General features: G+C 34.9%; 1 protein-coding gene across 2 annotated transcripts; it reads right to left on the reverse strand.

The window, feature by feature from the left end:
• Positions 1-295: 295 nt before the first annotated feature.
• Positions 296-10,027, reverse strand: LOC114931500 (uncharacterized). Of its 2 annotated transcripts, XM_085483784.1 has the most exons (16): positions 9,913-10,027; positions 7,727-7,790; positions 7,173-7,443; positions 6,502-6,685; positions 6,089-6,275; positions 5,858-5,946; positions 5,364-5,637; positions 4,872-4,953; positions 4,636-4,788; positions 3,975-4,170; positions 3,720-3,898; positions 2,383-2,746; positions 1,760-2,094; positions 1,370-1,684; positions 1,013-1,132; positions 296-944 (listed from the first exon to the last, which is right to left on the reverse strand). In XM_085483784.1, exons 1-16 carry the CDS (start codon positions 9,944-9,946, stop codon positions 798-800), a joined length of 2,994 nt encoding a protein of 997 aa, XP_085339910.1. In that variant the 5' UTR covers positions 9,947-10,027; the 3' UTR covers positions 296-797. The 2 variants fall into 2 exon arrangements, with proteins under 2 accessions (XP_085339910.1, XP_029159410.2); XM_029303577.2 differs by having other exon boundaries at positions 844-1,132.
• Positions 10,028-22,919: the final 12,892 nt, after the last annotated feature.

Raw genomic sequence — 22,919 nt, forward strand, 5'->3', positions numbered from 1 at the left:
CGCGAATAAATCTAAATAACCTTCGTATCGGAATACCACAGTCTTTCGTATCTCTATCCCACGTATCTGTTAAAAACAGTAATGCTACGATAATTTTTCTTCTTATCTAATAGATATATACATATATATATATATTGCTGTCTAAAATAATGAAAACAACTAGCAAGAAATTCTTATATATATATATATTTATTCTTCAAACATGCAAATCTGGATATAAAATATTTCGATTGGATTTTTATACAATCATATTACGTATAGAGAAAATATAGAGAAATTGAGCAATACGGCATAATTCATATAAAGATAAATGAGATGATTGAAATATCTGAGATTATGTGTGAATACCTTGAGATTTACAAGCACATTTCAAAAAACATGTATTCACAATATATTGCCACATGCATAATTATTATATATATTAGTTTTTTCCCTTAAATTACTTTCCAAAATCTGTTGCAAATAGATCGCACATTTTCCAAAAATTAAGCAACCTATCAATTTTTATATGGTATTACTTGTTATTTAACAGCAAAATAATTCGCAAATAAATGCATAATTTAGATACAATTTACTTCGCATTTAAATCAGTGCAATCTTTTGTAAACAAAGAATTATAAAAATATCAATATGCATTTCTTTTCGATGCAATTATTTTTATCGCGTATTACCTGGTCTCTTTGTATACATCGAAAGAATTCGAAGTAACGCACGAATATCTTCGCAAGAGATAGCGACACAAAGAACAAGTAATCCCAGAAGTAAGAGGCCACTGCAGAGGCCTTCGTCGCGCATCGTCAATCTAGGTCCAACATTTCTCCAGGCATAAAATTATCTCCGCGATCGTCTTTCTGACTCCTATCGAGATGACCGTCGGGTGACAGCAGGTCCTTTCCGCCGAAGCGATTGCCGAAATTCAGAAAATCCGAGCAGGGGCTGCCGGCCTGCGCAGGTTCGGAGATACGTTCTCTTTTTTGTCGCTTTTAGTGTAATTACTCTCAAAGGTTTTTACTTGGAGCAAGAAGCTATCCGCGACGTCGCTCTCCATCGACGACTGCCGGTGCAATCGTCTCGGTGACATGGTACACTGCTGTAAGGCGTTGTCACAAAGATCCATTGCATTGCTCGTTTCCTGTGCCAAGTATATCAAGTACGCGTCAAACTCTTAATTAATATTTTTTAAGAAATTTTATTTCTAATAATCGATGCGTATAATTATAAATTATAAATATATATATATATATATATATATATATATAATTATAAATTATAAATATTCAACATTATAGTGCTTAATAATAAGAGAAAGAAGAAAGGAGATATTGATTAATTAAATTGTATAATTAAAACTATATATGATTATACTTACAAATTTAGAATTGTCATCGACAACTTTGACAATATCACCTTCCTCGGTCGAAGTGATAATGCCAGTACCGAGTTTTTTACCGAGTATTTTCACTTCTTTCCTACATCCTTCGAACGCGTCTGCGGTATTAGATACGCAACCACTCGTTTGCATAGTAGTAGTCTTAAGAAACTGCTCGAAAGGACTGAGGAGTCTATTATCTTGATAATGTGGAGCGATCAATTCGTGACTATGATTCTTCGGCCCTAAGATCTTCACCTCATTTAGACTAGGGAACATCTTGGAAGGCGGCAAACAAAACTTGTCATTGAAAGACTGTAAAATTCATCAAACGATGAAAAAAATGATATCAGCAAAAATTGTTTAAGCATAATTTTTAAACAACTATACCTTAATGCATTGATTTCCGGAGTCAAGCATCTTCATGTCCGATTGACCGAAGGATATTAAACCGGTATCACAATCGTCGTCGAAGACTGAAGGCAATCTCATCTTCGGGTCGTATTCCAAGTGATGATCTTCCCCGGGGGAAACGCCAAGAATATTTAGATCGTCCGCGAAGCTTTGACTGCCCTTCAGATACGGGAATGTCTCGTTCAACAAGGACAATGGTGGATGGTTCTTCATTAACAGAGATGATAATGAGGATTGCGAGCTAGTAGATAAGTTCGAAGAATGACCCAAGATGCTCGTTAAATCTTGCTGACTTGACGGTATGACCATAGCTAAAATCGACATTAAAAAAAATTAAACATACCTCATTATTTTAAACCGAATATTTTAACGTTGTTGTAACACAGCGTAATTTATACATTAAAATTATATATTTTATTACATTGATTTTAAAAATAATGGAAATTATATATTGCATTATTTTATATATTTTTATATATTTTTTACAAAGTAGCTACTAAAACTTATATACATTATATCTTACGATATAAATACGCGGCAGAGATATCATTACAAAAGAATTTTTATAAATTGAGACATTGTGACAAAAGTTCACCTACCATCATCGTGCTCGACAAGAGCATTATCATTATCGATAACCAGCGATTTGGGACCCAGCAGGAGATCATCGATTTTGGTCTGAGGAAGGAATGTTATACCATCCGCGAAACGATCGTCGAGGCTTTTACCCTCGAGAATCCTAATGTCTTTGTCCTCGAGAATCTCGATACCGTCCATTGACATACTGCTAGATTTCTGGCCGGATTCCAGCACCATGATCTGATTATCGTTGTCGCCGATGATGACGTCACCGTTATTGCGTATATTCACAAGATTGATGGCATCCGCCTGTTCGCTGTCAAGAATCGTTACGTCGTGGGAATTCTGCGCCATTAAGTCACGGGCCTCGCTGCTTGTCATAACCTGAAGCCAACAGTGAACGGTGTATTGAACTGCTTAAAGCTTCGTCATGATCGGAATAATTTATTACAATAATGCAAATTATGAGACACGTGCACAGAAATTTATTATTATATTTTAAAATTTCAATAATTAATTTTTATAGAGTTCTAAAAAATAATATATTACTTTAGAATTTTATTTTAAGTTATTTTTTCAAAAATTATACTATATTTCCAAGACATTTAAATGTTAAGTAAGATTGATGATATTTTATCATCAAGAAAAATACAATTTTAATTAAAATTTCTCTCTCTCTTCAAAGTTCTTGCTTGAGAATTACGAAGAATTTAATTGGGACTCTTAGAACATATCCGGATTTTATCAATAGATATTGAGTTTAATCGAACTCTTGGAGCTAATTAGAAGAAGCGCGAAAGATAAAATTTCAATGCGAAAACGATTTTCTATAAAAACGAACCTGTTTTGGAAACGCGACAGCGCTACACAGTTCTCTAAATAGAGAAATCTATGTAAAGGAATGGAGGCACCTGACGTGAATACTCCGAATGTGTCGCGCATACTGTAGGTCGAAAAGTCGATCGAAAAGACGTCGACGCTATAATGCCAGTTTTGCGCGGAAAAGTACGTCACCTTTTCAGAGATAAAGATGTCGAAGAACGACGTTATATCTTGAAATTTATGTTCTCTTACGTTAAATTCTCGCAATATCATAATCATTGTCTTCTCGATCTGATCAACTCATATTCTAATCATTATCGAATTTGAAATACATGTTCATCAAGATATATAATCTTAAAAACGAAAATACATCGCAGGGATAATTGGATTATAAATTGTGGAGGAAAAAAAATGTTTCCCAGCTTCAACAAGAAATATCATCCTCCTCACCAAACGCTACTATGATCGAATATTAAGCGCTGTGCAAGCACTAACACAGTTTCATACCTGAATGTGCTAATCGTTTCTATATTACCTCGTAACGACCGTCCTCCGTAGCGCGAACGAATTGTATTCCACCTTGCGCAGCCAACTCCAACAACTCGTTACACTCGTCCATTGACGGAGTTGAATTTGTGCCATTTTGTCGATCCGCTTCGTCAGAATGAGGTTCAGAGAGAGAAAACTGCGAGTCCAAAGCTGTCACTAGATCATCTAACAATAACACGAGAAGATAAAGAGAAACGCTTCGACGAAAACATTTTGTTTTATAAAATTGACAAGAGCTTACCTTGCTCCTGTTCCGCTCCGGGAGGCTCAATGACGAAACTGGATTTGCCATTAGATTCGATATTTTGTATCACCGTGGCAACAACGGGTACTTTCACCTGAACAGCCTTGTTGCCGTCAGCGTCTGAAGTCTCAGTAGGATTCGAAGTTATCTTCCCCGCCATTCGTAAATCTTCGGCAGTCGCAGGTGTAAGAATCTATATGTAAACAGTACATTATATTATTAAATAAGCGATATCTCTAATTCTCTGAAATAACTAAATGTTATTAAATAATATTAATTAATATGCTTCGAAATTGTTAATTATTAATTATCGATTCCCATTTCGTTGACAGTGAATTAAACAAGTATATTCACAAAACATCGATTATCTCTACTATATAATATTTGATATATAACTTTATAACAAACTTCTCTTACGAAGTCAACTAAAAGTCGAGTTTCTCATCAAATGTATTAGTATATCAAAATACTACACAAAATAACTACACTAACAAGAAATAAAAACTTTTAAATTAACGTTATTATAACTTTTCATATAAATTTTCATATAAATTTATTAACTTTTTTTATGTGTAACTAAAAGAGTTATATATCTTATGATTTTTAATTATATAATTTTCATGTGCATATTTAATAATGTTTATAAATAGATACTTACGTGCTTATTACTTGCAGTGGGTAAAACTTTAACAAGTACTGGTATACCCTTAACGGGTCTATAAAGAGCAAAGGGAGTCTGACCTTGAAGTAACGCAACCTCCATCGCTTTTGTTTCAATTTTGTCTATCACAATGCTATCCATTAAATCCGACTATCATGAAACAGGATTCCAAAACTAATTACACAATCCATAATTCTCATTATATTTATCATAAATTAAATATATATACTAACTGAACCAAAATAATCCTTCTCTTTGCTTTCGTTCGTTTGATTTCGATCGCCATTGAACAATTGTATGATCCTAACGTTCTTGCTGAAAATGCATAATTACATATCGCGCGCTGCAATATCTATAATTAAATCAACTTTGCATAAAATAATAATAATTGAATATATAATTTTGATTGTCTATCTAGTCTCTGTGAGGAATAAATTAAAATTAAAAGAAAAATCGATTAGAAATTTACCCCATCAAAATTATAACTAATTCATTGATTTTTACAAGATCTTCTCTCGTATTCAATGAAAATATCAATGAAAGTTCATAATTTTCGTATTTTTATTTAAAAAAGAAAATGTATTCCTTATTTTTCTCGCGTTTCGCGAATATTTGTATAAAGTGGCTGATGAATTTCAACGATTTTTCAGATTGTTTGAACATTTATTGCACCATTGGTTGTGCATTATAGATCGCGACTAACATCATGTGACCTCTTTACATACCTTTTTGCGCTACTGGGTTCGTTCACGGCAGATTGCACGTTGCTCGTGCTCCGATACTTTATACCGTGCTTGTACTCCTCGTGCGATCGTAAGGCGAATCTACGCGGGAACTCCTTTCCGCAGACTCCGCATGAATATTGCATCTTGTCGGCGTGTGCGTGCGCTTTCACCTTATGACAGACCAAATTTGACATCTGATTGAAGCCCTTGCCGCAGAGCTCGCACTTGTATGGCCGCTCGTTCGTGTGCGTGAATACGTGATTACGCAAATTGCCTGAAAAGACTAATGTTAATTGCCGAATTTTTCAAGTTCATAGATGAACGCGTTTTCCATCAATTTGCGCAATAAAACATCGTGGAATATTCATAAATTTAGGAGAAAAAGAAAAGAAAAATGTAGATGTAATGAAATATAAATTCTTTCAGAAAAAATTTGTTTTGAATTTTTCGGAAAATGACAGATCGCCTAATTAATACGTTTATGTTAGATATACCCTTTTGATGAAATCCTTTACCGCACACGTGACATTTGTGCGGTTTGTGTTCTGAATGAGTTTTGCGATGAGAAATTAGCGTAGATACCCTGTAATTCGAATTACTTCAAAATGTCAAATATACCATCCAGTACAAATCAATTTGATAAATATTGCAAATTTATTGCCTGTATGCTGTGTAAAGCTTCAAGCGTTTAAATACGAAAAGATGTAAAAATAATCATTTCCGACCTATTAAACGTTTTCTTGCAGAATTCGCATACATAGGGTCTAGCGTCACTGTGTATAGCCTTGTGCTGACTCAATGTGGACAACTGGCGGAAAGCCTTGCCGCAAGCCTCGCATTTAAAGTTTCTTTCGTCGGTATGGGTCGGCAAGTGTCTCATCAAGGTGTACTGGTGACGGAACTCTTTTGAACCTGATTCGAATATTAAACATAAAAGTTTCTTATAACGAAAACAAGCTGTCTCCAGTGACAACATTAAAAAGTAATTACTCGCTACGCTGCGAAATCGAATGAGAATTCGAAATGATATTTCTCGCGAAAAAAATATCAAATTCAACATTTTAATTTCTTCACACATATTTAAAAAATATGTCATTATTTCTATATATTAATTATATTTAAATATTAAAATACGTACAAATGCCGCATTCCCAGATTTTGAGTGTTTTTCCGTCGCGTTTTAGATATTTTACAAAATGCAGCCTGGATCGCGGATCATCCTTATCGATAAGTCGCGTTGTCGAGGACGAAGGTTCTTCGGCAACAGGATGTGAATATACAACTACATTTTCATCTGGCGTGTTAACCGTCTGTTCGAGAATCTAAAAGACCGAAAATCCGAATTTTAATGAAAATAATAAGATTAATAATAAAAAATAAGATACTAAAAAAAAACAGAGGAAAGAGAAACGGAGAGAGGAATTTATCACAGTCGCGACAAAGAATACTGTGATTAAGAAATGTTGTAAGATTAAATTGCACGCATAAAACTATAAGAACGCAAGGAATGTCGCGCGCGTAAAAATGCAGACTTTCCAACAATAGTTTTATATTTACTCCCATAATTATGGTACATCGCGATGTAGATAGGCAAATCCTTGGTACATAAAACTATAAAAAGCGTATGCAAATGAAATTCTTCAAAGTAAGAAGAAAGAGGGGAACTCTAGATAAACGAAGAGACGCGCCCGTCAGGTGAAATATTTCATGTAAACTGCTGCTGTAACGATATACACTCGCTCTCGGCAAACAACTTGCCCCGCGCTAATAGTTCGACAAATATTTAAGATACCTCACTTTGGCACTTACTTTGTACCTTAACGCATCCTTGCCGAGGAGTTTCGTGACGGTGCCGTCGATATTGATCACTTCGGAGTCTATTGCTGCATCGAGGTCCATGCATTCATCCTTGAAAGTGATTTTACATGATCGCAAATCGTTCTCATTGATAAAACTTTCGCAGCGATTAATTACTTGGAGCAATTGCTGGTTGGTGACGGGTCCTAATCCCGATGCACCTGGTGCATCGCCGCTCTTCGAATCCGCGCCCGACTCTTCCTTTACGTAAACTTCGTAAACGCTAAGTCGTCGCATTGGTGTTTCACAAATTAAAAGGATTAGTAAGAGAATTACAACAAAGATAATACGCGTAAGCACGTAGGATTATAACAAACTTTTTTTTATATATGTATAAAAATTTACCCAAAAGAGACTTCGTGTGTTAATCTGTGTTAGATGTGAAAAGAACGATATTATATAAAATTTATATCGTTTGATAATTGCATTTTTTTGCACGCAATGTTACGAAAGAAAATAATTTGCATTCGTGCTTATGCTGGCTAACGCGAATGTCGTGAGCTTACCTGATAACTTCGTCTGGAATAGGACGAGGAAATTGCACCTGGGGATCATCGTACTGAGTTTCCCCTACGAAGTCGAAAAGCATTTCGTGAGGAAAATTGCATTGTCTTGTATTAAAAATAATTATGTACTACGATACGCGTCTTTTACCGGAGATACTAAGAATTATATCATCTATGAACAATATTTAATATTTCGCGCACAGAGAGAATTTTCTCTTACAGGTACATTTCCTGAAAATCATGGTCATCGTGGGACAATATGGTATTGGAAGAATTTTCTGATTAATATTTACCACAATAAAAATATTAATATCTATCACAATAAGATGTTACAAATAAATTTTACTATATATAGTGAAATTAATCGAACATATTTTTTATATCTTATTATGGTAGATATTAATATTTTTTATTATGGTAAATATTAATTAAACTCTTATAAAATTCCATACCATATTGTTCCACGATTATCATGCTTTTCAGGGTAAATTCTAAGAAAAAATTCTCTCTATGCAGTAACTTAGATTTATTATCCTCTCTTTGCGAATATGCATTATTGTTTGATTTAAATGGTACTTTTTGTCGAAAGCACGATCTTCGCAATTCATATTTCTATTTTCAATAGAATTTTTTTCCTAGAAATTTCTGAAATACGCGTCTTTGTATATTTCTTTTTATATATTATTATTAAAATTTAACAACTCATGGATAAAATTTACGTTTTTATAAGGCAAAGTAAAAATATTACGGACATTTCATCTCGAGATCCAAATTTATATTTTCGGAAAAAATATTTCTGCGATATATTATTGTTTGTTGATCATTGAAACTTTCCACTGTCCGAAGCGTCCTTAAGAGGAGTTGTTTTAATAACGTATCGGGCTAATCGATGGTTAGCATCTCCAGACGAGATAACACGATGCTCGTCGTTCCAGACATACATACATATATATATATATATATATATATATATATATATATATACGCGACGCGACAATGCGTAGCATTGCTTATTTTTTTATAACAATACGCTTACTTATTTATAATAATATTATATCTATATCAAGATAAATGCTTTATTTCTCTTAGAGTTTGATTGCTTCTGTACGTATTATTTTGTATATATATAACGTGCTTAATTATTCATATTTCATGCATATTTATTAGTAAATAAACAAGTAAATTTGCAACGCGATAAATTTTACAAAATAAAGCAATAATAAATTTATAATATATATTATAGATTTATTTCCAAATAATTATATTTCGAGAGATCCATTTAAATATCTATTAATTAAAACATTAAAACTAATATAAAAAATAAAATCTAATTGTAATGTATCTTTTATGTTAAAGTAAATTACTCCGAAATACAAAAAAAAAAAAAAATATGATTTTAGTACATTAAAGAAAATGTATAATTCAATAGATTTTATATTTGATAAAGAGGAAATTTTAGGATTATGTTGGCTTATAATATAAATGGAAAATGGATTGGATTTATATATAATACATTATATTAGGTCTTACTTTATTTTATATTGGTTTTGATTATTTAATTAATAGAGATATTTAAATGGATCTCTCGAAATATAATTACTTTGAGATAAATCTAAGAATATATCTTTCATGTTAAAGTAAATTACACTGAAATAAAACAATACGATAATATATAAATATATAATATACAGATGAATAATTAAGATATATATAAATGAAAGAGAGATATTTATATATATATTTTTCTTTCCTCGAAATTATCAAGCCATGCACGTATGCGAATGATAAATAGTAGGACGGGTTACAATATATTAAAAAAGCGTACTGTAAAAAATATGCCGATAGCACCAACGACTCCGAAAAGCCAGAAGTCATCTTTGCATAATTAACATATGCACAATCAAAAAACGTACAGGGACACACGGCACGCGTTAAAAAGCTTTATTCACCGAATATTCATAGATCGAGACACGCATAGGATGATCGTGCGGGACACATCCTTCCGAGGTGTCACGATGCCATCCCGACTCCCTCCTCGGATCTCAGCTTTTTTGTCTCGCGTTAAATAAACGAAAGCCGCCATTATCAGAGCTCATTTTTCACAACACGACGCGTGCGATGCTCTCCGCTCACGGATCATTATTTGCGGCTTTATCGGCGAAATAAATAAGAATGATTTAACTTACAATTACAGCTCTGCAGCAAATTAGCCTGCGACATTCTCGCATCGATCGTCCCGCTGTAAGTCAAAGCTTAGCTGCTTCCCGTCCGTCAATGTCATCGGCATTAACTAGCACGGGATATTTTTTTGCAATCACGCGAGGCTACACGCTACACGAGCGCCGCCTGTCGAGCGTGTCGAACGTGAATTCACGTCCCACGGCAGGAGCGTGTCCTTTTGACCGCAAGCCGCAAGCTCTCGCGGGAGAACCTCGTGAAATGCTCAAGATACTTGCGGATCTTCCTTCGAACGCAGCGTAGTATGAATAAAAAAATCGTGGAATTAGGTAATTCAATTATTGAATAATTGAATGTAGAAATAGAGAAAGATTTCTTAAATGTGATAAAAAATCCTGATTACAAAAAATTTTAAAATTATAATAAATAGATATAAAAGCTTCTAATTGAAGTGTAGTATATAAATCAAAAAATCGTGGAATTAGGTAACTAAATTATTGAATACTTGAATGTAGAAATAGAGAAAGATTTCTTAAATGTGATAAAAAATCTTGATCACAAGAAATTTAGAAATTATAATAAATAGATATAAAAGCTCTAACTGAAGTGTAGTATAAATAAAAAAATCGTGGAATTAGGTAATTAAATTATTGAATACTTGAACGTAGAAATAGAGAAAGATTTCTTAAATGTGATTAAAAAATCCTGATCAAGATTTAGATTATAATAAATTAATAAAAAAAATCGTGGAATTAAGATAATTAAGTTATTGAATAATTGAATATAGAAATAGAGGAAGATTTTTTAAATGTGATAAAAAATCCTGATTACGAGAAATTTAGAAATTATAATAAATAGATATATAAATGATATAGCATCTTCAATGAAAATATCAAAAACCGCGATCTTTAAAATTGATCGAAAAATCGATATACGATAATTTTGAAATTGATAATAAAAACGATGTTAAAAAGCTCGATAATAAAAATTGCTGTGAAAACGCTTCTTAATTCTAACAATCACGTTTCTTTAAAGTTTCAAATGGTTCAAAGTTCACAATTATGCTTATCTCCTGTGCCGCAAAGTTAAGCTCGTGTATTTGCGCGTGCAACATTAATATGCCGGGAAACATCTAGATTCCATTCGATGGACGGCGAACTAACGGAAACCATCTTGAGACCTGGAGACCGGAGAACTACCCCTCCTGTTTGCGAATTCCGGTCAGGTATGTCGGCAGCGGTGCTTTCCACCTACCGACATGGACTCCGCCATACTTGCCCGACTCAATTATGACTTGCTACTTCTTGTTTTAGCCGCTGTTTAAGTTACTCCCCGGGTCTTCCTTCCCTTACCTGTCTGCCTGCATCCTTACTCGAATCAGCCGAGTCACTTGTCAGTCTACTCTCTCGCGCGTTCTGAGAAATGCAGTTTTCCTATAGACATCTTTTGCCGGACATTTAAAGCGTAACAGTTCAGATGTCTCACAATCAGACAGAGTTCTTTCAAATGTAATAGTTGAAATATCTCAGACAGCTCTAGGAAATGTTTATACAATAAGCTGTAAGCCTTTAAGAGAAGACGGCATTCAGTTGAACATTCTTAATTAAAACAAAACATATTTATCTTAATTGCACTTCCTACATTTATATAAATATTATTCTTTGTTAATTTGCTGCTTTTGTTTACGAGGAAGCTTCCTCGTAAAATTAATAGTCAATTAATATGCAACTCGTTTACATTTTACAAGCGTTTAATATTTACTGCAAAATCGCATTACTTGTTGCTCATAGCTTGTTGCATATTTCTACACGTTATACAAATTTATACAAATTTTCCACCCTGACCTTTTCTCTCTCCAGTGTACTCTTTCACAAAAATCTAAACTTGCTGCACGATGTCATCCGACGTATTATTCAGTGAATGTATAGCGTTTACGATTCCTACGCAGTGAAAAGAAATGCTCGCAAAAGTATGCATGAGTCGACGCATCCTCGCCGATGTTTGCCAGCTACTTGCAAACTGCTGAGGAAGTGACGACAATTCTCGCTGGATGTTCTTACTGCAAAACTTGGTCTCCTCGACGGGTTGCATGGGCGGAACAAAGCGCGCTTTTCCCTTGATAGCGTTATGAGAGAAGGTGCGGGAAGAAGCTCTCCGGTGATGTCAGAAATTACACGTTTCCGAAATACGTATGCGGTAAATTTTAATATATTTTGTATTTTGTATGTATACAATATATACGAGATCCCGACTCAAATTTCCGAAACTTCAAATCCCTCGCACAATGGATTACATGTGTATACACAAGTAACACAAATTCTTAAAACTAATTATAGTCAATGCAACAGTGGCTTTCAACTCGCTTTTCAAGCGAACGGCAAATCTAAACTCAATTTCAGCAATAACTTTAAGTTAACTTAACAACCTTAGATTTATTTTTGGAAAAGTGGGTCAAACTATTGTTGCGCATGGAAAACTCCTCGATTTCGAATGGTGTACTTAAAGAAACGTTTTTGCTACTTAAAGCGAACGTTAATTTCAGATTTTATTCTTGCGCAAAATGTACTCGTATTTCTGAATAGGCTTTTTCTTTTTTTTATTTTATGCAAAGTTATTTTTATCCGTTTCTCATCTAATATTCGCGAATTTTCTCTCAAAGCTTCCGATCAAAATTTCTCGCAGGACGCGAAATTTTTAAATGAAAGCTCATTAGAATGCCGAAAGAATTGTTTTCTCGGGGAACGTTTGATTTACCTCATCAGCGAGTTCTTAACTTCGGTGTGGGGTTTGAATAGCGGTTGGGTGCTCGAACGTAATGCTTTCACAAACTCGACTCGATGAGTGCCTGTAGAAAGGTGTGAGAATTTGCGAGAGAGGAAGAGAAAGAGGAAGATAAAGAATGATAGAGAGAGAGAGAGAGAGAGAAGGAAAAGAGGAAGAGAACGGAGGCGTAGGGTGGCAATTTGATTTTGCAACGTAGATAAAGAAAGCTTTCTTCCTCGTTATTAGTTACTACAAGTTCCAACTTCCCTCGCTGCTTAAACTAGGGAAGAATTTCTCTCTATGCCCGATGGAGAATAGCCATAATAATAGTTTCATCGGCGTGAACTTCTAACACGATATATATACGCACGTGCGGCGTAAATTACAGATGCGGCACGAAGTTGCGTGATCGTGTAGCATAGATGTTCAGCGCTATCGAATGTTCGTTCGTGAGATGGATAGCCTTGTGGAATGACCCGCCCGCAAATTGTACAAAGCTAAATTATTGCCAAGGATAAATCTAAGAAATGGAACATCAAAGATATATTACTCTCTTCCACTTCAAAAAAAAAATCTCAACATTTTCATTCAACCATTTATCAAATAATCTTGTCTCTCCAAAATCATTCAACTCGAACAATTGTCAACATAACATATTGTATACGTAGTCGAGGCATCAACCAACCCGTCCTTGTGCGAGAGACGCCAGAGACGCGGACATGGGAGATCGAGGAAGAAAGTCCCCAGACTCCCTTGCGAAGTGCCGATAGAGTCGGTCGACCCAAAAACAAAGCCGTAACTCGATAGAGACGTCATCCTGCCGCCAAGAAACTCAGGGTGACAAGAATAGGGTGACTCACGAGAAGCAACCGCCGCCGTCGATCCTCATCCCTCGCTCTTCTTCTCCCATCTTCTGTCCACCGACAGACTCGCCTTCTCTCGCGCGTTCCCGACATCTCACGAAGATCTGGACGACGACAACGACGACGCTCGTCTTCTGGGCGACCACGAACTGTCCAACTGTCCAAGTACCCATTTTCGCGCGGACCGGCGGGACATCTCTCGCTCCACTATCGCGAATAATATCTCTCCGAGATACCGATAGACACGTCTCGCGACCGAGTCCTGACAAATTCGTAACCGCGGACTCGTCCTCCTCTCCCGTATCTTTCGAATTTACCCTACCAGAACGCGCCGCACGTATCTCGACGGGCGGATCGTTCAAAGAATAGGGATCTTCCCGGCTTCGATCGTATTGTGTTCATCCGTCGTTTTCTGCGTAACGACGCGGAAAGATCGTTCTCTCGACGACATTACTCGATAGATTCAATTATGACACGTATTGCGAAAAGAAATAAATCAATTATGATATAACTGGTTCTTTAAAAAAATCGTGACAATATTGAGGATGGAGAAAAAAATAGGAAAAAAGATACGCCATTAAGAGATAGACAGAAAACATTATGTCTGAGATTAGATCGGGCGAAAGCAACAGCTTTTACACAAGCTGGAAGTCGTAGGAAAATTAATTTTCTTAATGCTCGCATGCATGTATGTGTGATTTCGTTTTTATTTATTAATTTTCTTAATGGCATAATCAGTTAAATTCTGTTTAAATTCCGATTGCTATCGTTTCTTCCGGGATCAATTCGCTGGGGCCGACGCGGAGCATCCCCTTTAACGGGGCTGGCTGTAAAAAATTAATTTTCTTAATGCAACACCATCTGCGAAATGGGGTGAGTGCCGAGATTGCGAAATAATTAGTGTTTCCTTGGTTGGCGCCCGGGAACTGAAACCTCCAGGAAAATTCTCCCGGTATTAAGGCCCGACTGTATAAATTTCATGGCTTATTGCTCGCTTGAATATTATATTGCACTGCGTAGTACTTTTGCAGGTGCATGGCCCACTCGTGTGGAAAATCGCGATATTCTTGTGATAACTGTAACATTTTTATTTTTTCAAACGCTCGCGAGAAGAGTCGATTCTAAATTTGATCATTCAATAATATATCCATCGCACAAATTAATATCACGCGAAATTTCCCTCTTTCCTCCACGTATATATTTTTTCGATAATACTAAGCACAGTTTCTATCTCTTTCAATTATAATATTATGCTTAAAATCTTCATTCTTTTATATTTCCAAATTATTATTCATTATTTTCGCTCGCAAAATAATTAATTGCTATATTTTCTCGTTGCACAACTTATTGGCATATACAAATATTCCTATACATTAATTGTCGATATTTGCTGATCCAATATCGATAATAATACAAAAAAGAATAGAAAGTATAAAGTAAAATAAAAATCGACAGCAATAAATATATCTTTCTTTTATATAGATAATAATTTAATATTTCTCGATTCTCTTTAAATCGCATCTATATGTAAGAAGCGAATGTTTAAAAGTTTCTTCAAGGTTGAAAGACGTGTTTTACATTTCAGTATCATTAAGAAAATGAAATTTGCAATTCAGATAGGCAAGATACTTCTCGCATTTGCATTAACATTACCGACTTTTTCAAGAGGAAACTGGGAACGCGTCCTGTAACATACTCGTTATTGAAGATTATACTAATTATTTAATAATCGCTATAAAAAAGAAAGACATGCATTGCCAATAGTTGTCGCTCAGGACGAAGATCATCACAAAGTAACTTTCATACAAATTTAATACGGATCATCCTTTTCTCCTGCAAAAATAACGCGCCAGAGATATTCGTCACCAAAGGGATTCGCTCTCAAACACGTTTTACGTGTCGAACCTTCTGTTTCAAGATTATTTCGGATGGGTCAATCAGAATGAAGAATTCTGTCAACGAGGAAGCCGTAAGTCTTCGGAAAACAGAGAACAGGGCGAAAGAGCAACGGCGACCGATAGAAGAAACAGCGTCCTCCAGCCGGCAATCTCGTGTCGCGACGTCGTAACTGCCTCGGACGTTCTATAGGTCCGTAACCGTTTCGGAATCTGGAGGATGGCGGCACGGGCGAGAAGGGTGATGGTTGGCACGAAGTACGGATACAGCGTAAATTGTTAAGGCGAGGCCTCGCCTAGTTATAAATTAGGAAAGAGGCAATCTCGCCCGAGCTGGATGTTTTCCCGCATTTTCCGCGCTCTCCTTGCGCGCCCTCCCTGTCTCTTTGTACGAGGCTTTAGTACCGGTCATAAAAAAAGGAGGAAGCAAGCCGTCTCAGAAATCCAGCTGAAATTAAGCCCCATCGTATGGTTCCTTCAAAAAAAAAAAAAAAGAGAGAGAGAGAAAGAGATTGTGTAGGAAGAAAGATAGAGCGTCGTGCGGAAACACTGCGCGGCATTTTCCTCCCGATGTATCTCGCTCTCTTCTATACCTAATCACGGTTAGGCTACCCTCGCCTGTCTTTCGCGAGATTGCGTCGCATTCGTGCGACAGTATCGCGGCGAATCCTTGCCCTTTGTCATGGAAAGTGAATTTAAGGAAAAAACAGATAGATAGCGCATAGAGAGATAGTCGGAGACATGTTCTCCGAAACTGTCTTCAAGATTCTATAAGAGAAATCACAAAAGTACGACTAATTGTAAAACAATAAATAGTTATATTTACGTCACTTGTGGTTTCTTATAATCATAAACGAATGTAAAATTTCTTTTCTCAATTTATTCGAACTTTATCATTGTGTTTTTAGACTGAGCTTACTCTCTTACATGAAATAAATATATTATTACTGAGAAACAAATTTTAGTTATTTAAGGATAGCACTGTAAACAGTGAAATCTCACTGAAAAGAATTAGTTGGTAATAGTGATAGAGATCGATTTTTCCTTCAAATCCCACTGCCAATCAGTAAAACGTAAGACGGCGGAGCAAGGATTGAGTATTATCACTGAAAATCAATGAAACGCTCACAGATCTTCGATAAAATTGCTTTAATCAGTGACACATTTTTATTAATTCAATTTAAGAGAGTGAATTCATAAAAATTATATTAATATTTTTATTTATATAAACATTCACAAAACTATTAAAAGTTATACAAATTTTATATTCGCATCATGGAAATGTATATGATACAGAGATGGAGAAAAATTATATCCATCATCAAAAATAGAAATTTGTAACTATAGATTAAGAAATGAATCATGTTTGATAAACAACACGCATGCAATCCGTGTTGAAATTCCACTGTAAAACGTAAGACGGCGGAGCAAGGATTGAGTATTATCACTGAAAATCAATGAAACGCTCACAGATCTTCGATGAAACTGCTTTAATCAGTGACACATTTTTATTAATTCAATTTAAGAGAGTAAATTCAAAAAAATTATATTAATATTTTTATTTATATAAACATTCACAACACTATTAAAAGTTATTACAAATTTTATATTCGCATCATGGAAATGTATATGATACAGAGATGGAGAAAAATTATATCCATCATCAAAAATAGAAATTTGTAACTATAGATCAAGAAATGAATCATGTTTGATAAACAACACGCATGCAATCCGTGTTGAAATTCCACTGTAAAACGTAAGACGGCGGAGCAAGGATTGAGTATTATCACTGAAAATCAATAAAACGCTCACAGATCTTTGATAAAATTGCTTTAATCAGTGACACACACATTTTTATTAATTCAATTTAAGAGAGTAAATTCATAAAAATTATATTAATATTTTTATTTATATAAACATTCACAACACTATTAAAAGTTATACAAATTTTATATTCGCATCATGGAAATGTATATGATACAGAGATGGAGAAAAATTATATCCATCATCAAAAATAGAAATTTGTAACTATAGATTAAGAAATGAATCATGTTTGATAAACAACACGCATGCAATCCGTGTTGAAATTCCACTGTAAAACGTAAGACGGCGGAGCAAGGATTGAGTATTATCACTGAAAATCAATGAAACGCTCACAGATCTTCGATAAAATTGCTTTAATCAGTGACACATTTTTATTAATTCAATTTAAGAGAGTAAATTCAAAAAAATTATATTAATATTTTTATTTATATAAACATTCACAACACTATTAAAAGTTATTACAAATTTTATATTCGCATCATGGAAATGTATATGATACAGAGATGGAGAAAAATTATATCCATCATCAAAAATAGAAATTTGTAACTATAGATCAAGAAATGAATCATGTTTGATAAACAACACGCATGCAATCCGTGTTGAAATTCCACTGTAAAACGTAAGACGGCGGAGCAAGGATTGAGTATTATCACTGAAAATCATTGAAACGCTCACAGATCTTCGATGAAACTGCTTTAATCAGTGACACATTTTTATTAATTCAATTTAAGAGAGTAAATTCAAAAAAATTATATTAATATTTTTATTTATATAAACATTCACAACACTATTAAAAGTTATTACAAATTTTATATTCGCATCATGGAAATGTATATGATACAGAGATGGAGAAAAATTATATCCATCACTATGAATCATGTTTGATAAACAACACGTATGCAATCCGTGTTGAAATTCCACTGTAAAACGTAAGACGGCGGAGCAAAGATTGAGTATTATCACTGAAAATCAATGAAACACTCACAGATCTTCGATGAAACTGCTTTAATCAGTGACACATTTTTATTAATTCAATTTAAGAGAGTAAATTCATAAAAATTATATTAATATTTTTATTTATATATACAAATTTACATAAACATTTATATAACACTATTGAAAATTATACAAATTTTATAGTGATTTATAGAAATTGTATATAATACAGAGATGGAGAAAAAATTATATCCATCATCAAAAATAGAAATTTGTAACTATAGATCAAGAAATGAATCATGTTCGATGAACAACACGTATGCAATTAAAACGGAATGAGAAAAGATAATTTATCGAACGTGTATCGGACAAGAAATCTGATATTTATGAACTAAAAACGTGATTTGATATATTGCAACGATTTCTTTTTCATCTATGTAATTCCATCAGATTCTTTTTATTAGATTTTTCGGGATATATATCTCTGACGCGTGTGTATTCTGGCTTGCGTTTTTTCCCGAGACGGGAAGTTCGCGAAGCGCGGAGGAGCGAAGGTTATCACGCGAATATTCCATATCCCGTCGAACGTGCCCTTTGTTCAATTCGGATAATATGAGAGTGTCAGATTTCAATCTCTCGATATGCGAGAGATACGTCAGGGAGAGAGAGAGAAAGCGTGAGGCTCCTTTTTAATATCTCTAATATTTCCAGTCAATATTCCTCATTTATTCCCGATCCATCACTTGTCTGACATGTAACCGGATGCCTCCCCTGTTCTCCCACTCTTTCCGCGAGTCAATCCGATATAGAGAGCGGAGTTAGAATTTCCTCCTGTAAGGCGATCCACGATAAGTTGAGTGCAGAAGCAAATATTTTCTTTCCAGATGGAAAATAACCAGTATCGCATCTCCCGGACGACACATATGTGTGTATGTGTATCGTGTACCGTATCCTTCTGATATGGAAAAATAATTTCATCTCTCGTAATTTCCTGCAGATCGTGGCAAAGAGTTCGTTCCAAGGATATCTAGCAATGCTTTTCGAAAGTCCCCAGCATCATCGTCGTTGAACGAAACCGCTTGCACGCTTTAAACGCATACCCGAGTTTCTCGGCAACAGAAAATTATGCTTTCTTATTCATTAAAATAAAAAAATCTCAAGCATATTTTGATATATACTTTGCAAAGTATTTCTCGAATAAATTTCACGGAAAACTATCAATTAAACGTTTCGAACGAGAAGGGAAGGAGAGAGAGAAAGGGATCCCCGTAAAAGCAAGCTTACATCCTCATTCAAACTCGGGTGGATCGCGACGCGCAATCTTGGTCGATTCGCATCTCGAACGAGAGCGATAAAAAAAGAGGAGGACTGTCGCAGTTGCGCTACGGAGGGATCTCTCGATTCCATCCAGCGGTTACGCCCAGAGCTAGTCAGGTTCGGCAGTGGGTTGGCCCGATTAGGATCAGCCATGGCAAGAGCCGGGAACGAGCCTCTGGTTAACCGGCTCACGCGCGTCGCGTCGCGTCGGTTCTCCTCGCAAAAACTGAACGCGTCCGCCGTCTCCGTCTTCCGATCTGTACCTGGAATGTACCTTTCCGGCTACGTGTCGGCGTCACCGAACGATGCTGAGCGCATCGACGGTTATCCGGTGAAAATTTCTCCCGGAAAGATGCTCTTCGCGAGATCCGCACAGCATCCGCCCGCGTTCTGCGGACTGTAATCGAGGTCCTCGGAAGTGTCGTTGTCCGAAATCTCTCCGAAACGAAGGAGAAAAACGACATCAACCAGAGCTTTCCTTTCTTATCATTTCCATGTAATTATGCTAAAGTTTATCCGTTTATTTCCGCGCTAATAATTTTTACCAATATTCTTCTCAAGTCATATTTTCCGATAAATTTGAATATTTTTTTCTGATTTATTGTAGCTGTCAAAACAACAGTAGTCGGTATGAAAAAGCTTATTCTATATGTTTGAATTATTCATATATAGGATCTTTTTTCCCCCGGTCGTATGCTAACATTTATTAACATTATCGGTTGAATCATTTTTCATTCCAGTACATTCATCGCTCGATATCTGCTTTTGCTGGTCTAAAAGCGTGGTGCTTTGCCAACACACAATTTAATACAGAAAAATATATTTACCCACCACGCTGCGGTTTTTCTCAATGTAATATCTTAAGAGCGAGAGTATGCGAGGCAGGAATACAAAACGCAATTTATTTTCGGCGAAGCAATAGAAGGGTCGGCCCTCGAACGGCGGCACGAAACAAGGCGCGGGCCATTTCCTGCCGATCCGATAATCGACTTCAAGTGATTGGATATGGATTATAATGGAAGTTAGATTTAACGTCGATGTACTCCACCCATAAAGCATTCGCGGCGGTATCTCGAACGCAGATTGAGAATTGATTATCTCGACAGGACTAAATCGTTACGTTTATTTTCTGGGAAGTACATATTTTTTCGTTATCAAAAAATGTTTCAAAATCATCTTTAACTCACACAGAAATTCACTTTAATTATGACATTGATTATTTCAATTTCCATATTTTTATATTGATAAAGTAACATCAAGCATTAACGGCGAAAGAAATCTTAAATGAATCATTCACTTGAAATTTTATTTCAAGTATCTTTTATCGCTGATTTTTTCGATATCAATATATATGTTTGCAGCACACATACATATGCACACATTATATTATTATCATCACCATAGAAGCCAAATATAGAAATGTACTTTAATTATGACGTTGATTATTCTAATTTTAATATTTCTATATTGATAAAGTAACATCAAACAAGAAAAGTCTCAAATGAATCATTTACTTAAAATTTTATTTCAGTTGTCTTTTATCATTGACTTTTGCGATATATACAGCATACACCCATATATGCACATTCTATTAAGTAATATTATTATCATCATATCATAGAAGCAAAATATAGAAATGTACTTTAATTATTACATTGATTATTCCAATTTTAATATTTCCATATTGATAAAGTAACATCAAACAAGAAAAGTCTCAAATGAATCATTCACTTAAAATTTTATTACAGTTGTCTTTTATCATTGACTTTTGCGATATATACAGCATACACCCATATATGCACATTCTATTAAGTAATATTATTATCATCATATCATAGAAGCAAAATATAGAAATGTATTGTACTTTAATTATTACATTGATTATTCCAATTTCAATATTTCTATATTGATAAAGTAACATCAAACAAGAAAAGTCTCAAATGGATCATTTACTTAAAATTCTATTTCAAGTATCTCTTTTCTCACTGACTTTTTCGATATATGTATGCCGCGCGCATCCATATATACACACACTATATTACTTAATAATATTATTATATCATCATAGGAGCAAAATATCAATTATTGTCACATCTTGTCGTCATGCAGGCAAGTTGGTCTAAATCCCGCAAACTTCCTCCCAAATTACTCTGATTCTCGGTTGACTTTCAGGCCATTGACTTCCGTTCTGCCAGCGGCAGACAGAAGTGTTGGCTAAATTAGGCGTAACGACCGCGAAACATGCGCTCCGCGCCGCGTATTTGTGTATTTGTGTATTTGCAAAACTAATCCATTCCGCTTGCCTTGGCGGGTACCGCGGCGGGACATGCTGAATCGTTTCAGCGTTTCAGGCGAGCGAGCGAACGAACGAACGAACGAACAAATGAGGGAGCGAGCGCAAGGAGTTTCCAATCTGGCCGCTGTCGTTTCCGGGAGAATTATGTGTTCCGTCTTGCTTAGAGGAAAGATAATTAGTCCGGTCTGTTGAACGTTAATGCGATTATTTTACGTAAACGCCCTTTGTAGGAAGTTGTAATTGGATGAAACCCCCGTTTTACGTTTGATTTGCAATTTTACCTCCGTTTGAGTGTACGCATTATGCGACCTTAACGCGACCTTCTTACTCTTCATAATGGAAACGCAAGTAGGATGATTGCAGTAAAGCAATTCGCGAAATATGCAAAATGGGCCAAATTAGTTTCAAACACAAGTCGCAACGTACAATTAAGTAATATTAAGTGGATGCAAAAAATTATTCTATTTTTATCGAGTTTTACTTTGAATGAGGTCAAACTAATTTAAATTTTTAGTAAAGTAATTGCATTCTTTTTATAAATAAGAGAAATGTATTGAGACGATAAAAACGACACTATTAATTAATTAGAAAATGTTTCGAAATAATGTTTTGTTATTTCACTTTATTTGACAAATGAAACATTTACAATTAAGTTGATGCAAAAAATAGTTTTATTTCTACCGAATTTTACTTAAAAGGGGTCAGCCTGATTTGAATTTTTTAAAAAGAAATTGCATTTTTTGTATAAATAAGAGAAATGTATTGATAAAACGATAAAAACGATTATTAATTAATAAGAAAATATTTCGAAATAAATGTTTTGTTCTCCACTTTATTTGACAAATGAAAAAATATTTCGCATCAATTTAATGATATTAAAACTGACACCTCCTCTTTCATCTAAAATTACATCTAATAGATATTCGTACTAATTTTATCTCTGAGAAAATCGGAGATAAAATTTCTCAGAAAGAAAAGACGAGAGAGAAAGAGAGTAAGTATATGACGGCCACGAAATTCTCTAATAATTTAATGTGATAAGGATTCTTTAATTACGACACATATATGTATGTACAATAAAGCCCTTCGAGATGTCAGAAAGTGACGTCAGTAGAGACGCG

The sequence above is a fragment of the Nylanderia fulva genome, unplaced genomic scaffold, assembly GCF_048542155.1.
Source record: "Nylanderia fulva isolate GAGA-0341 unplaced genomic scaffold, ASM4854215v1 Scaffold27, whole genome shotgun sequence".
Taxonomy (NCBI): Eukaryota; Metazoa; Arthropoda; class Insecta; order Hymenoptera; family Formicidae; genus Nylanderia; species Nylanderia fulva.